The 14505-nt window shown below is 41.1% G+C and overlaps 1 protein-coding gene across 5 annotated transcripts in view; it reads left to right on the top strand.

Moving 5' to 3' along the window:
* Positions 1–14505, top strand: part of PIGN (phosphatidylinositol glycan anchor biosynthesis class N) — a 95857-nt gene that overhangs the window by 67402 nt on the left and 13950 nt on the right. For all 5 annotated transcript variants that reach the window (XR_006103408.1, XM_042462082.1, XM_042462084.1 and 2 more), the window contains 3 exons: positions 86–159; positions 6209–6251; positions 9008–9060. Coding sequence is in view for 4 of the 5 variants with exons in the window: in XM_042462082.1 (XP_042318016.1) it covers positions 86–159; positions 6209–6251; positions 9008–9060 (170 nt within the window). In the remaining variant the exon portion in view is untranslated. Of the gene's footprint in view, positions 1–85; positions 160–6208; positions 6252–9007; positions 9061–14505 lie in introns of those variants that run through there.

Genomic DNA, 14505 nt, shown 5'->3' with positions numbered 1-14505 from the left:
GAAAACTAGCAACTGTTCATGAGTGGTCCTCTGTTGTTTTCTGAGAGATTACTATTAGTGTAATATCATTCTGTGTCCTCAACAGGTTGCAATCCCTTTTGTTCTTGTGTCCTGTGCTTTTGAAGCTGTTCAAGTCACAACCCAATTATCATCTAAAAGGTACAGTAAATACTTCTACTGAAGCAGCAGTTTCTTCAGGATTCATTATGGAATATGAGTAAAACAGTCCTCTGCTTTGTAAATTTCTGTGTTGGGTATGATTTTCCATATTGTTCTTTTTAGAAGGAATTTGAACTTATTAAACTTCTGACCAAGAAACAAAAGATTGGCAGGGTACAGACCGCCAGAAAGAGGCACCAGGGCGGCGCCTCTTTGCTGTGCAGGAGCGCCACAGCATACAAATTGTGCAGCGCTGCTGCACAGCAGAAAAAGAGCTCCAAAAAGCCGCTCCTTTTTGTGGCACCGCAAAGCGCCAGAGACGGCGTGGTTACATCACAGCTGTGCAGCCCCGTTTAGAGGTGGCACAACTGCGACGTCATCGTTACGCACGTCATCTGTATGGCGCTGCGTAACAGCAGCACTGCATGACGTGTTAGGGTTGCGGGCCGTGTGTACGCGCCGCCCCGAAGCAACCCTAGCACGTTGTGGACACGCCGCAAAGGCCCCATCTGTACAGAGCCATTGTTTGAAACATTCTCTAGTGACTTAATTCATAAGTATCTATTTTCCAAGTGCACTGTACTGTACTGTACTGTACTGTACTGTAAAATGGAAGTTAAAAAATAGCTGATGCACAAATATTAACAGGTCACTGAGAGCAGCAGTACACAATCGATTGAGTGGGTCTGCTCTAGTTGGAATTAATCAACAGTGTTCTAGTCATGATGTTAAAGGCTGTAACCCAAGGATGGGAAATATGTGGCCCACCAAATGTTGCTAGGCTGTAACTCCCATTATCCTTCACCATTAGCTATGGTGGTTAGAAACCAATTATAACTGCAATCCAACATCTAGGAGTTCACACATTCCCCATCCCTGGTGTAACTTCTGAATGGTCAGGCTGTGTGGTTTTGTGATTCTGTGACAATGGGCAGAACATCCCCCCTCCATGTTTTGGCTGGCATACTAGTTTTCTTTATGAAGTGCTGCTGATGATATTTTCAAATATTCAAGTCTGCCCACTTTCAGTCTGAAATGGTGCATCCCACCAAATGTATACATTAGAATCTGATGATTATCCATCCGTAGAACTGTATTTGGACACGGTTCATACACTTTTGGGGTGGGAAGGAGGACAGCATGGTGGAGGAGCAAACACACACTCAGTATCTAGCCAAACACTCTGTACAGAGGACCAACCATTCACATGGCTGTTCAGTTCACAGGGACCTTTTCTTCCTGTCACACAAAGTACAGGAGAATTCTGAAAGTATGCTTTTGTGTATATGGGCCTCCATTTGTAGAGAATTCACATCACATGCTTTTAGAAGGATTTTCTTTTTATGCAGTGACAGCTGTGGCTGGATAGGTGTTTGATAATTGTTGCACTCCAACCAAGACCATCATTAGTTCTGTCTGTTCTTGTTCTTCCCTATCATATCTATTCTGTAACACAACATAATCAAATTTAAGCAAAAGCTAAAATAAGTAATAGTCTCATGTTTATTTGAAGATTCCCCCCCCCCCCCCCGTTGGTTGGTCCTGACTGTGATATAAACCAGAAACGAGTGTAGGTTCTTATAGGTGATTTCCAGTTGTCTTATTAGTTAATATATTATCCCTATGTGGTATCATCCCTGTGTGTTTTGACAATACTTTCAACAACATAATGGCATCTATTTGTGCATCTGCTTTGTGAAAAGCAAATAAGCTTGCAAACTAATATGTACTGATTGGATTTGTCACATTTTTGTGAGCTTAGAGTCATAAAATCATAGATTTGGAAGGAGACCTATGGGTCATCAGGTCCAACACCCCCCCCCCCATGCAGGATTGCCAATAGAATCATAGAGTTGGAAGGAATCCCATGCAAGGTACTATTGTAAGGTACTATTAACCTACTAAGCTTGATGCTTGATAGTGTGGTCAGATTTGGGGTTTTTTCCCTTAGAAATAAATCATTTGTTAGAAGTGATAGTGATTTTGCTTATTGCCATGATATAGCACATTTTAATGAAATTTCACGCTGTAACTGATAGTACTTTTCTAATTATAATTCTTACGAATTAAATTATTATTACAGTTAATGACCCATCTCTTCTTCCTGCTACTAAGTCAGCTGTTTGCAGAATTATTTTAGTGCAAGTCCCTGGCAAAACCAGTCATTAGCAATTTAGAACAGTGCTCACTTAGCCTAATATTTCAGTCGCTTAATGAAAAGATAAAGATAATGAGGCAGTCTTTAACTGTATTTCATTTCACTTGCTTATAGTCCATTTTGTTCATTGAAATGTGCTTTTCCAAATTGAAATGGTCTTGGGTACCAAAAACCTGGTTAACTAAGTCTTGTACTTCAAGGGTAAGAAGAAATCAATACTCAGCCATTCATGAACCTGGTGGAGGTTTATCATTGAATGGCCTTCACTAAAGATCATCTGCCTTATCAGTGCAGAACAAATAAAAATAAAGCTCTGGTACAGCCAAGGATGTAGTGGTTCAAGAGGTTAAGATGCTGACTCTGTTGACTGCAAGATTGGGAGATTGGCAGTTCAAGGCCCAGGTGTCATGTGATAGGGTGAGCTCCCATCACTAGTCCCAGCTTCTGCCAACCTAGCAGTTTGAAAGCATGCAAATGCAAATAAATAAGTACCTCAAGGTATATATAAGAAAGCTGGGCCAAAGCTAACAAAATGAAATTCAACACAGAGAAATGTAAGGTACTGCACTTAGGGCAGAAAAATGAAATGCACAGATATAGGATGGGGGACACCTGGCTTAAGGAGACTACATGTGAAAGGGATCTAGGAGTCCAAGTAGACCACAAGTTGAACATGAGTCAACAGTGCGATGCGGCAGCTAAAAAGGCCAAGTATAGTGTCTAGATCAAGGGAAGTAATAATGCCACTATATTCTGCTTTGCTCAGGCCCCACCTGGAACACTGTACCCAGTTCTGGGCACCATAATTCAAAAAGGATATTGAGAAGTTGGAGCATGTCCAGAGGAGGCCGACTAAAATGGTGAAGGGTCTTGAAATCATGCCCTATGAGGAACGACTTAGGGAGCTAGGGTGGTTTAGTCTGGAGAAGAGAAGGTTAAGAGGTGATATGATAGCCCTGTTTAAATATTTGAAGGGATGTCATATAAGTAGGCTTATTTTCTGCTGCTCCAGAGAACAGTACCCGGAACAATGGATGCAAACTGCAAGAAAAGAGATTCCACCTCAGTATTAGGAGGAATTTCCTGACAGTAAGGGCTGTTCGACTGTGGAACACTCTTCCTCGGAGTGTAGTGGAATCTCCTTCCTTAGAGGTCTTTAAACAGAGACTGGATGGCCATCTGTCGGGGATGCTTTGATTTGGATTTCCTGCATGGCAGGGGGTTGGACTGGATGGCCCTTGTGGTCTCTTCCAACTCTATGATTCTATGATTCTAGGTACCACTTTTCTGGTAAGATAAACAGCAGTTCTGTGCAATCTTGCTGGCCACATGACAACAGAGCACTGCCCCCTACAGTCAGACACAACTTGACTACTTTGTCAAAGGAGAATACCTTTACCTTTTACAGCCTTGCCTATCCTTTGCTACATGTACACTGCAGAAATAATCCAGTTTTATAACACTTTAACTGCCATGGCTCAATGGTATAGAATTATGGGAATCGTAGTTTTGTGAGACATTTAACCTTCTCTGTCAGAGTGTGTTGGTGTCATGACAAACTGTAATTCCCAGTGATACATCCAAAACCCTGCACATGGCTAGGCTCCCCGTTTCTGCATCAAGAGAGCCCTGGTGGTACAGTGGTTAAATGCCTGTATTGCAGCCATTCACTGACAAAGTTCAGTGTGAGTTCAATACCAGCTAGGGGCTCAGGGTTGACTCAGCCTTACATCCTTCTGAGGTCGCTAAAATGAGTACCCAGCTAGTAGGGGGCAATTAGCTTACACATTGTAAACTGCTTAGGGAGTGCTTAAGTGCACTGAAAAGTGGTATACTTTCTATTGCTTGCTATTGCATCAGATGCGGTAACTAGAGGGCTTCTCAGATGGATTGCTAGGCATCACAGATAAAGAGAGTGGAGAGCACTGTCTAAACAGCCCGGTTTTGCTGCAGAGTTTCTTGGAAACTCCATGCAGAATCAGCACTATTTTACCCTAGAGTAGGCTCTTTACCCCAGGGTCAGAGACTCTGGATTCGTATCTGTACTGGCAGGATCGGGCCCAATCCCACAATGGAGTTTTTGACCTGCATTGTCTAAACTAGATGACATGAGGCCAGGGGGACAACTCCAGAGAAAATTTCATTTGAGCAGTGACTCACCATGGCTCAGTCTTAGAAATGGTAGGTCAGAGGCAGAGTAACTTGTGCCACTTCAGTTGTGTTGGATTCTCAGCTTCCAACTGCCCTGGACAGCTTAGCCAGTGGTCAGGTCCAAGGGACATAGGACAGTGCAGATACAACTTATACCCAATGCCTCCCATGCCCCAATAACTGCATGAAGAAGTTTAGGATAGGCCAAGAGAGACTGACTAACTGCTTCAAAGTAACCCAAAGAGATTCATGAGCTTTTAATCAAATCTGCTTGGAATCTAGTGTTATGTTTGCTACACTTGCTTTTATGGTCATTTCCTACAGGACTGAATAAACTCAAGCTTATTCCACCTTCTCACTTACCTGCAACTATAAGGCAAGGCTTCCTAGCAAACTGGAGGTTACATGTCACATTTTCTTATAAATAAAGCTATAACTGAATCCACAGTGATTCCAGAACTGTTTTTAAGGGGTGGTGGGGAGGTAAAATTGGCAGGCAGATTGTTATTAATTTGGCCTACTTGCAGGTATTTGCAGGGGGGAGATTACTTTTCTCATGCATTATATGAAGACTCATCCAAGCAGAATATGTACGTACATGGAACTGGCCTCCTTGTATTCAGTGTAGTATATTCCCAAGTAAATGTGCATAGGATAGATTGTAGGCAGCCTTTCTCATTCCTAGGACAACTTGTTTCTTAGTGCTTAACCATTTGGTACATTGATGACTGATAATGGCTGAGGAGGCTCAATTCCAGAACAGACTTGGTGATCCAATTTTGCCAGTTCATTTCAGTGGGGATTCAGCCCCCTTAGCCATCTCTGGGGAAGGGTTTGATTCCCCTATACTTCCAACTGTCCCAGGGTTGATGTACTCCTCCATCCACTCTAAAATCCTTTTGTACCTACTCTACTGTTTCACATGTAGGACAGTGTAAGGTGTTTCAGGCTTTGTGCCCCCAAACAGTTGATTTGATACAAAGCCAGAGAGAGGGACATCTTGGGAAACAGCTTTCTATTTGTTTCTAGTCCTTCTGGTTTTCAAGATAATCTTGAGTTAGCATAACAATAGTGCACATATCCAGGGGTAACCATGGTGGCCATATAATAAAGTACAGCATCATCCAAAATCCACAAGACAGTGATACCTGATAAAAGTATCACTGTCTTGTGGATTTTGGATGATACTGTACATAACAACAGTGGTTATAGTAGGGGATTAGAATTGGGGATGCCCAGGGTTTTTCATCTTCTTCACAGGGAAATAGTTATGAAGGAGTGTGTGCAGACCATCTACCATATTAAGCTTGTTTTAGGAAACATCACAAATGTGTCTTGAAAAGTGTGAATGATCCTTTCATGAAATATTGGAAGCCTGTCAGAGGTTCCAGTAATCCATGGCCTAAAAAGGTTTTCCTTGCCTTGTGAATACTGGAAGAAAAAGAAATGTAAAAATAATGTGACAATAGGGAAACTGGTTTCTTACGGTAGTTATAATTAAAGAGGTCATATTATTACCTTAATAGCGAGTTTGATAGTCTTTTGGGCTAACATGCAGGATCCTAAAACAGAGCACTATCAAACTAGATCAAAGGAGAATGGCCCTCCACCTTGTAAACACATTTTGTCATATTCTTGGAATTCTACGAAGCTTTGTTGTTGCACTGTTGAACTATGAATTATATTCCTCCTCTGACGTGTGTGCTCTCTCTCTCTTTCTCTCTCTCTCTTTTTCCCCAGGCTTTTCCTCATTGTTCTTGTGATTTCAGACATCATGGCTTTGGTAAGCTACTGTTGGACATTCTGTACAAATAAGATCAAAACACAGAGAGCTCTGCTAATTCAATCAAGAGATATCTGAATTAGTTTCAGACTTCAAAGTCTCTAGAACTAGGGCACGGAGTTGAACTGAAACCTTGCATAATTGCAGATGGGAATTCCCCCCCCCCTTTTTTTTTTTTACAATCCTTTGTACATCATCTAATGAATACATCAGAAGAGACATCATCTTTATTACTTCATTTCTTTCACTGTGCTATTTTTAAGTTAGCAATGCTAGGATTTCATCTACTTCATACCAAATGTTCAAGACAGTGAGTGAAAGGGAATGCCAGATGCACCTGGGTGCCTACTTTAATTTTTCATCCTTTTCTTCCCTGTCTTCAGAACAAAAGAAAAAATATGTCATGGTCTGCCCTCATTTTTCAAAGGAGATGTCAGAATAATCAAGTGAAACGTTGGGGTAGATGGGAAGGAGACCCAAAGAGGCATAAATGATGCTGTTCATGTACACAGTGTGAGGGGGGGTGAGGAGAAGAATACCCACCATTTAAATTTAAGATCAAGAATTATTAAATGTCATATTTTTAAAAATGAAAAAATTGTACACATTTTCCTCAAAACGTATTCATTGGCTATAGTATATTTACACATTGTAACATGGCTTGAGAGATGTGTTTTCAAAGCTGTAGGGGAAGGGATTGCATTATTTTGTGTTCTCACATCCCGTAATTTCCCTGCGGGATTTAGTTGAAGTGACAACACCTTCTGCTTTCGTTATGTCACACCATGGAGCTACTGCCATACAAGAAATTTATCTAATGCTAGACATAAGAGCAGTGATTCTCAACCTTTGGTCCTCTAGATTTTTGAGACTTCAACACCAAAATTCCTGAACAATGAGCATACTGACTGGGACTTCTGGGAATTGAAGTCCAAAACATCTGGAGGCCCAAAGGTTGAGAACCACCGCATAAGAGACTGTCATCATTTTAATTACAGAGTAATCAACAAATAAAATAGGGGAGGGAGTGGGAATGAAGGGAATTTGTGGTTTTTTCAAGTCCCAATCCATAAAGTCTGCTCACTCAGTCTGATCTTTAAAATACATAAAGAAGGTTTTTTTTTAAAAAAAAATTAAAATACACAAAGAAGTGGCATGGCAGTTATTTGACTTGGTTCAGATAATCCAGCATATAGGCGGAAATATTTACAAGCATATACAGCGCAGCCATATACAGTGGGCTTGCTGTATGTGGATTTTAGCTTACGCGCATGGCAAGCCCAGAAGGACAAAATGGCGTGTGTGCAAGAGCGCACCGCCATAGAAACCAATGCAATTTGAGCGTATGTGTTTTTTCCCATATGTGGAGGGGTCCAGAACGGATCCCCCGCTTGTATGGATAAATTCAAGGTAATTGCCAGCTCAGAAGATTGTATTTATCGTATGAAAAGCAGAAGTGAGCAAATTGCATCCAATGCACTGCAAATGTCCTCCAGGACTCTGAGTGTAGCTTCCAGTGTTTCGTTTTCTAAAACAAGTGACTTCAGCTCACTTTTACTTTTGAGGGAAATAGCCTTCTTCTGGGCCTGAAATAGGTTATTTGAGAGGAACTTTGCAGAAGTGCTCCCTAGAGACTCTAGAGGCCTTTTTTAATTTTAAAGAAGGTGGAAGCAGAGGTGCAGGGTGCATGTCTCCAGTATCCAGGGAGAACTAGACAACAGTGAAGACTGAAGGCCAGGTTCAGAATTGGGGATTCCTTCACTTAGGCTACAGTCCTACTTACCTGAGAGGAAGCTCGTTGAATGTGACTGAGTAGATATGTATCAGGTTGCTCTCTTAATCCTGCCTTGGAATTGTCTGCTTAGAGCTGTAATTGTATTATATATAGATACTCGCAAGGATATCACATAATAGCTGGAGATTTTTCTGTACTGATTAGCATCTGAGTGGTCAGTTCTTCCTTTCTGAGTGACACTGTGGTTTATGGCTACTTTCTCTTACTCAGAAGATGAATATAGGTACACTGTTGTGTCTTGAGTGTAAACACATTTTGCTAGGGACAAAAGTCTGGAAGGCTGTGCCCCCTTTGATGTTTATTGGGCTACAGGTCTCATTATCAGTGCCTAGAATGGTAGGGGCTGGGGAAAGCTGGAGCCAACAATATCTGGAAGGCCACAGTTTCCACCCTCAAAATCCTTTAGTATGTACAGGGCTTTATAACAATAATACCAATACATGCCTTTTCTTCTCTGTGAGATTCTAGTGAAATATACATTATGCATCCCTGCTTCTGCAAGTAGTAGCCGATGTGGTGAGGTGGCAAAGCAAATGCAAGTCAATTTATGGGTCATTTTTCACTAGACACTAGAAGAGATGTGCAGTTTTGGAGGCTGCAGTCCTAGAATTACCAGTCAGCATGGCTAGTGGCCATGTTGACAGGGGGGTTCTGTGGGCTGAAGTCCAAAAAGGTAAATCTGCCAAGCTCTGGCAGATTCACACTGCTTATAATATCAAGCTGGATCCAAAGAATTCATAGTTGAAGAGAAACCTGAACCTATCTCCCTCTTGTTTGAGCCCATCTTTCCTGAGCTGTTCGTTGTTCATTTCAACATTATTGGATGGGCATCTTTTACTACAAGAGTTAAATGCTGTGCACGAGCCGCTTGAAATTTGAGCCTTGTCATTCTCCTTGTGCAATGTTTGTTTACTGAACAAAATTGTGTTCTTTATTTTTTTTTTTTCTCTCTCTCTCCTAGCACTTCTTCTTTCTGGTTAAAGATTATGGAAGCTGGCTGGATATTGGAACAAGGTACAAGGCAATGATTATATGAACTTCCACTTTTTCTTCTTCCTCATTTGCAGTGCATAATATACACATGGCTTACCATGTTTATCTGAGTATAGTTTATAATGTGGTCTTTACTAAAATGGTGTCGGCTGCCTACTCCTGCCCTAATCATAGATGATGTTCCAGTGGCATTAACATCTATTTAGTTACCAAACTCCTAATTCAGTTATTTCATTTTTTCCCCTATTTATTTATGTTTCTTGGCTTGTTGAGTTGTCTTGTGGGTGATTTGATGTAATGGCTGGACAGTAATAAATATATTTTCCCTGCTATCCCTGTCAGCCCTGCCCATTTTAACCATCTCTCTGTTTATACCACTGATGGCTCCACTTCAGTCATAATCATACAGACTATTTTCCTAAACGGAAGGGCTTCTGATTTTTGAAAATTTTGTTGGGCCTGGTTTTTGAAATTCAAAGAGAACAGTTGTAAATTATTTAGAAGTTTCAAGCTTCCAAATGCTTAAATGACATTGCTGAATGGCTGTCTGCTATCTTATTTTAATGTTTTTGGGTTGAAACAGACGGTCCTGATACAGCAGGCCGTGGCCACTCTGGTGCAATTTGTGCCATGGCTGTGGCAACTGCACACACCCAGCCCTGATCTGGGTCACTACCGTGGTTTTGAACCAGTCTGGCAAAAGGAGTGGTATTTTACCGTTACTTTTTGGCCTGGTTCTTTGTAAAAGTCGTGGCCTCAGTGCAGTTTCCAGCCGCTCTCAGGATGCACATCATCTAAATGCCACACCCCAAATGTGGATGGAAACCAGTTTACTTGGCCTGTCTGTTTCAGGCCTTTGTCCTTGTTGAGCACAGTGTTTCACTGAAGTGACAAGTGTGGTGCCCACAGCTAAGGTGTAAAAGTAGAATTCTGCCTTTGAAATATGATGCAACTCTCCCCCATCCTTAGCTTCTTCACTAACAAGAGCTTGGTAGTGGCACCTAGTGAAAAGGTGTGGTGGGGCACCTCTTCCCAAAATAGCATGTGGAACCCTCTGCTAACTCCATGATATGCCCATGGTGTTTGGAAAGCTGCTTTTTGAAAAGTAATTTGCTCCCATTTCTCATTGCAATAGAGAACAGTGATTAATTGCCATTGCCTGTTACAATGAAAGAGAATGCCTTGTTATATTGTTCATTTTGTTACTGACTACTTTGAGGGGCGAAGGAGAAAATTACATAAAACTGGAAAAATTCCTCTCAAAATACCTATAAAAATGCCTTCAAACATTGAAAAGGAAACTAGAAAATATTACAGTACTTATTAAACTGAGAATGTAACCTTTTTTGAATTAATTGCAAAATTGCAATAGCTTGGCCTCACCCATGTTACCCTCCCCACTCAAGTTAATGTGTCTTGAATATCATTATGTCCAAGTTCTTGTCTTATTCCTTTTGTGCTGGGGTGGTTCTATTTTGATGGTGAGGTCCACAGCTCTAACATCCTCAGTGGTAATTCAAATGAGTCTAGGAGTTGGAAGCTTGTTTTTATTTGATTGTCATTGGTTAGGCATAAGCATCGTTGCTGTCTCACCTGACCACCTTTGAATTGCCTGCCAGTATCCAGTGATTTTGGCACACATCCTGTAATTGCCTAGCAGTTTCTCAATACAGTGGTGCCCCGGGATACGAAATGACCGCGTTACGAAATTTCCGGGGTACGAAAAAGTTAGATTGGAAAAAACTGTTCCGGGTTACGATATTTTTTTCGGGTTACGAAATTTATTTCGGCGCAAAATTCAAACGCAAAGCGCGGCTAGCGGCTTTCCAGCGCTAACGGAAAGCCTTTTCGGGTTGCGAAATTATCGGGTTACGAACGGAACGGCGGAACGAATTAATTTCGTAACCCGAGGTAGCACTGTACTCTGAACCAGTTTTCCCTGCTCAGTTTTCTTAAGGTGCTGCAGAATTCTTTTTTTCCATGAAGTTATTTCAGAAAACTGTTCTTAGTCCTGATAATGTTTTGGAAAGCAGCTTACCTGTAAGTCTTTTATCTGGAGACTGGAAAAAGGTCAGTGTTTGTTAATAGGGAAAAAATCTGACAGTTACATATGAGAGTGTTGAATTTTCCTGAACTGCTAATGATCGCACTACTTCTTTACTATACTTTATTCAGTGTATTATTGTGGCATTTATATTCCAGTGCATTTCTGCATTTAATTGCCTGCCATTTTTCTGCTTCTCATAGATCATTAATAAGGAGAGTAAGTGATACCACATCCTGTCGCTACTTTTAGTGGTATAGTGCTCAGTAAATGGCAAAACTCTTGGTGGGTCTATTCCCTTAAGTGACAAATTCTCATCTACCTCTTCAGCTATAAAGAAAGAACACACATTACAATAAACATGGGGCTGGCACTCATTGGAATTTCTCCCCTTCTGTTGTAAAACTGATCTGTCTCTTGACTGGAAATTGGAAACAATCCAATGATATAAATTATGTTCTCTTTCTTAAAATATCCAAATGTAACATACATTTTCCATTAACATTTAGTGTAATTTTATGGCAATTTCATAGAAACAATATACAGTTCACCTTTTACATTTGTGGTTTTGATTTTTGTGGATTTGATTATTCACAGATTTGATTAATGTGTTCTCTCTAGGAATCTCTAGGTCCCCTAACATGACTCTGTTGTCAACCTCTGCCAAAAATTCTGCCGGAGGACCTAGAGATTCCTAGAGAGAACATTTCTCTAGGCATTTATAGGCCCTCCAGTGCAATTTCATGGTCAACTTCTGGCAGATCCTGACCATAGAATTATCCTGGACGACATAGAAATTCCCAGAGATGTCTTTTCTCAGGTAAAAAAGATAGCGTTTTTTCCACTTTCATGGGGGTCCTATTCCCCTAACCCCAGTGAATGTACAACGTCCATTGTAGACCCCCCTCCTACCCAGTTGTCTCCTTTTCCCTTAATCCTTGCCACCCCCTTGCTGTATTGCCAGAATTTTTCATTCCATGGTGGCTGGCAGATGTGAGTATCATGAAATGTGGTGAATGGCAACAAGGACAGAATGATGAGAGGGAGGTGCAGAAAGAGGAAAGTTTTGTTTGTCAGCCATTCCTTACTTGCTTCTTAGTGTTCCTTTGAGCACTGTCCTTTGACATGCTAGTCTGTGTTTTATCTTTACTTTTCCTTGCTATCTGTTAGGTGTCCATCAGTTCTTTTCCCCTGCTTTTTTTGAAATCCACTTGCCCATCATCCTTTGTGTTTTGGCAACTTTTCTTAAACTTTCTGGGCAATGTGGCAGTTGCAGTTTGGATTCTGGGGTGGGGGAATTAACCTTTTATCTTCTTCCCACTCGCCACACTTCAATTTTGCTGTTCCTTCTTAGTGCAGTCTTGTGTTTGCTTCCTAGCAGTTCACCTAGCAATTATTTATAAATACCGCCTCCCACCTGGTTTTGCAAGTATTGTATTGGTAATTGGGGGTGTGAGAGATCATTATAAATGGGAGTGCTGGTTAATCTTCAAGTGCTTTAGAAGTCTCTTTGGGGTTGTTGGGAAATTAGGTTGACATTTCTTATTGGGTTTATAACCGTTGTTTTGTGATTGAAGTGTTTGACTGAGATTCAGCCTAGATCTCTATTAAATGTGTTATCTTGCTCCTACTTCTTCTTTTGCTTTCATGCCACCCTCTGTAGTCTGTTAGTAGCCATGCAATCTGGGAGATTCTGGGGATATAGTCCAAAACGTGACTTTTCCAAGTTCTGATTCACAATGATGACTTAATAACTTAAGTTTTCCTAGCATTATTGGGAAGAGGAAGGAAATAGGAGATGCTGCTGGTGTCAGGAGCCCCATTTTTATTTTCTGTGTAGTTCTACCTATATCTTTTTACTACATGGTCTCATTCAACCTAACATGGGGCCTGAACAGACAGGCCACAATAAAGCTGCTTTGGGTCACTTTGGAGATACAGTATGCTGTTTAAATGACACATTTAAGAGGCCAGAAGCTTCACCAAAGCTGCGCTCTAGTCCTTAGGACTGGAGTATGGCTTTGGCGCGGCTTCCGGCCTCTTAGGACTCATGCAACATTTAAGCAGCACACCTCCAAAGTGATCCAAAGCAGCTTTATTTTGGCCTGTCTGTCCGGACCCTTAATTTGCTTTGAAAGTACTGTACCTTGTGACCAAATTTGTCAGGCTCAAGTGTTAGAAATGCCATATTTACAGACTTGCTTCACTGAAAATTTACTCTTTGTAGAGGTAGAAATAAACTTGTACTACTATGTCAAAATTTGCACCTATCATCTATAAAAAGCAGTTTCCTCTTAGAAAACTAATAGATCAATATCTGTGTTACTACCAGAGCTTGGCTAAGTTGCTTTTGGGAAATGCAGTACCTAGAACCACATAGCCATTGGCTATGATGGGCAGAGGGTTCTTGGAGGTAAATCCCAAAAGTAACTTTTCCAAGCTAATACAGAATGTTAATTGTGTTCCAACTGAGTTCTGGTGACTCAGAACATGGAGACATTCTAGCCCACATGCTATGGCCTTGTCTGATTATTGCCTTCTTCTGACAGGAAGCAATTAAACATACTACCATAATTTTGGACTAGAAACTGCAATCACTTCTCTTGTGTGCAATTTACTCCTAAGAAATTTGACAACAGAATCAATCAGTAGGAAAAGGCATAGATCATGGATCCTATAGGCAAGCCTGGTGCCCCAAGACATCATCTTGCAGACTGGAAGTCCCCAATTCCACTACCTAAAATACTGTGTGGAGGATCTCATTGAACTTGTCTTGAAAGAGAAAATAGCATTTGGGAAGCTAAGCAGGGTCAGAGCTAGTTAGTACTTGGATGGGAGACCACCAATGAATACCAAGTGCTGTAGGCTATATTTCAGAGGAAGGAACTGGCAAGTCTACCTCTTGAGTATTCCTTGCCTAAGTAAATCCTATGAAATTCATGGGGTCACTATAAGCTGACAGGCAACTTGAAGTTACACACACACAGAGGCAGATAAATAAAGATATTGCAACTGAACCTGAAGGCTAATCTAGATTAATTGAATCCTCTATGTTTCAACCATCATTGCTTTCCCTCTCCCTGCTTTCTGTCTGTTACAGGATTGTCATGTCTCTGTGCAGGTCTATGAGTGTGAGTGAATGCTACCTTTCAGAATCAGTTGCAGTTAGATATGTAGGGTTACCAGGGAGGACAGGGGAGGACAATGCTGGGGAGATGTGGATTGCTCAGGGTCAATGATTAACAAGTTTCTGCTGTATCAAAACCCAATAAAAACCTAAATAAAAAAAGAGTGCACTCATGACAACAGGGTGTGTCAAAAGGGATTGGAAAGGGCAGAAAATGATAGACCACGTGACTTTTTGATAAGCAGCAGTGAATAGGAAAGGTCAGGAGGTGATGCTTGCCTGTCTGATAGTGTAG

The sequence above is a fragment of the Sceloporus undulatus genome, chromosome 4, assembly GCF_019175285.1.
Source record: "Sceloporus undulatus isolate JIND9_A2432 ecotype Alabama chromosome 4, SceUnd_v1.1, whole genome shotgun sequence".
Classification (NCBI taxonomy): domain Eukaryota; kingdom Metazoa; phylum Chordata; class Lepidosauria; order Squamata; family Phrynosomatidae; genus Sceloporus; species Sceloporus undulatus.
This window is presented reverse-complemented; position numbering and strand designations above follow the sequence as displayed.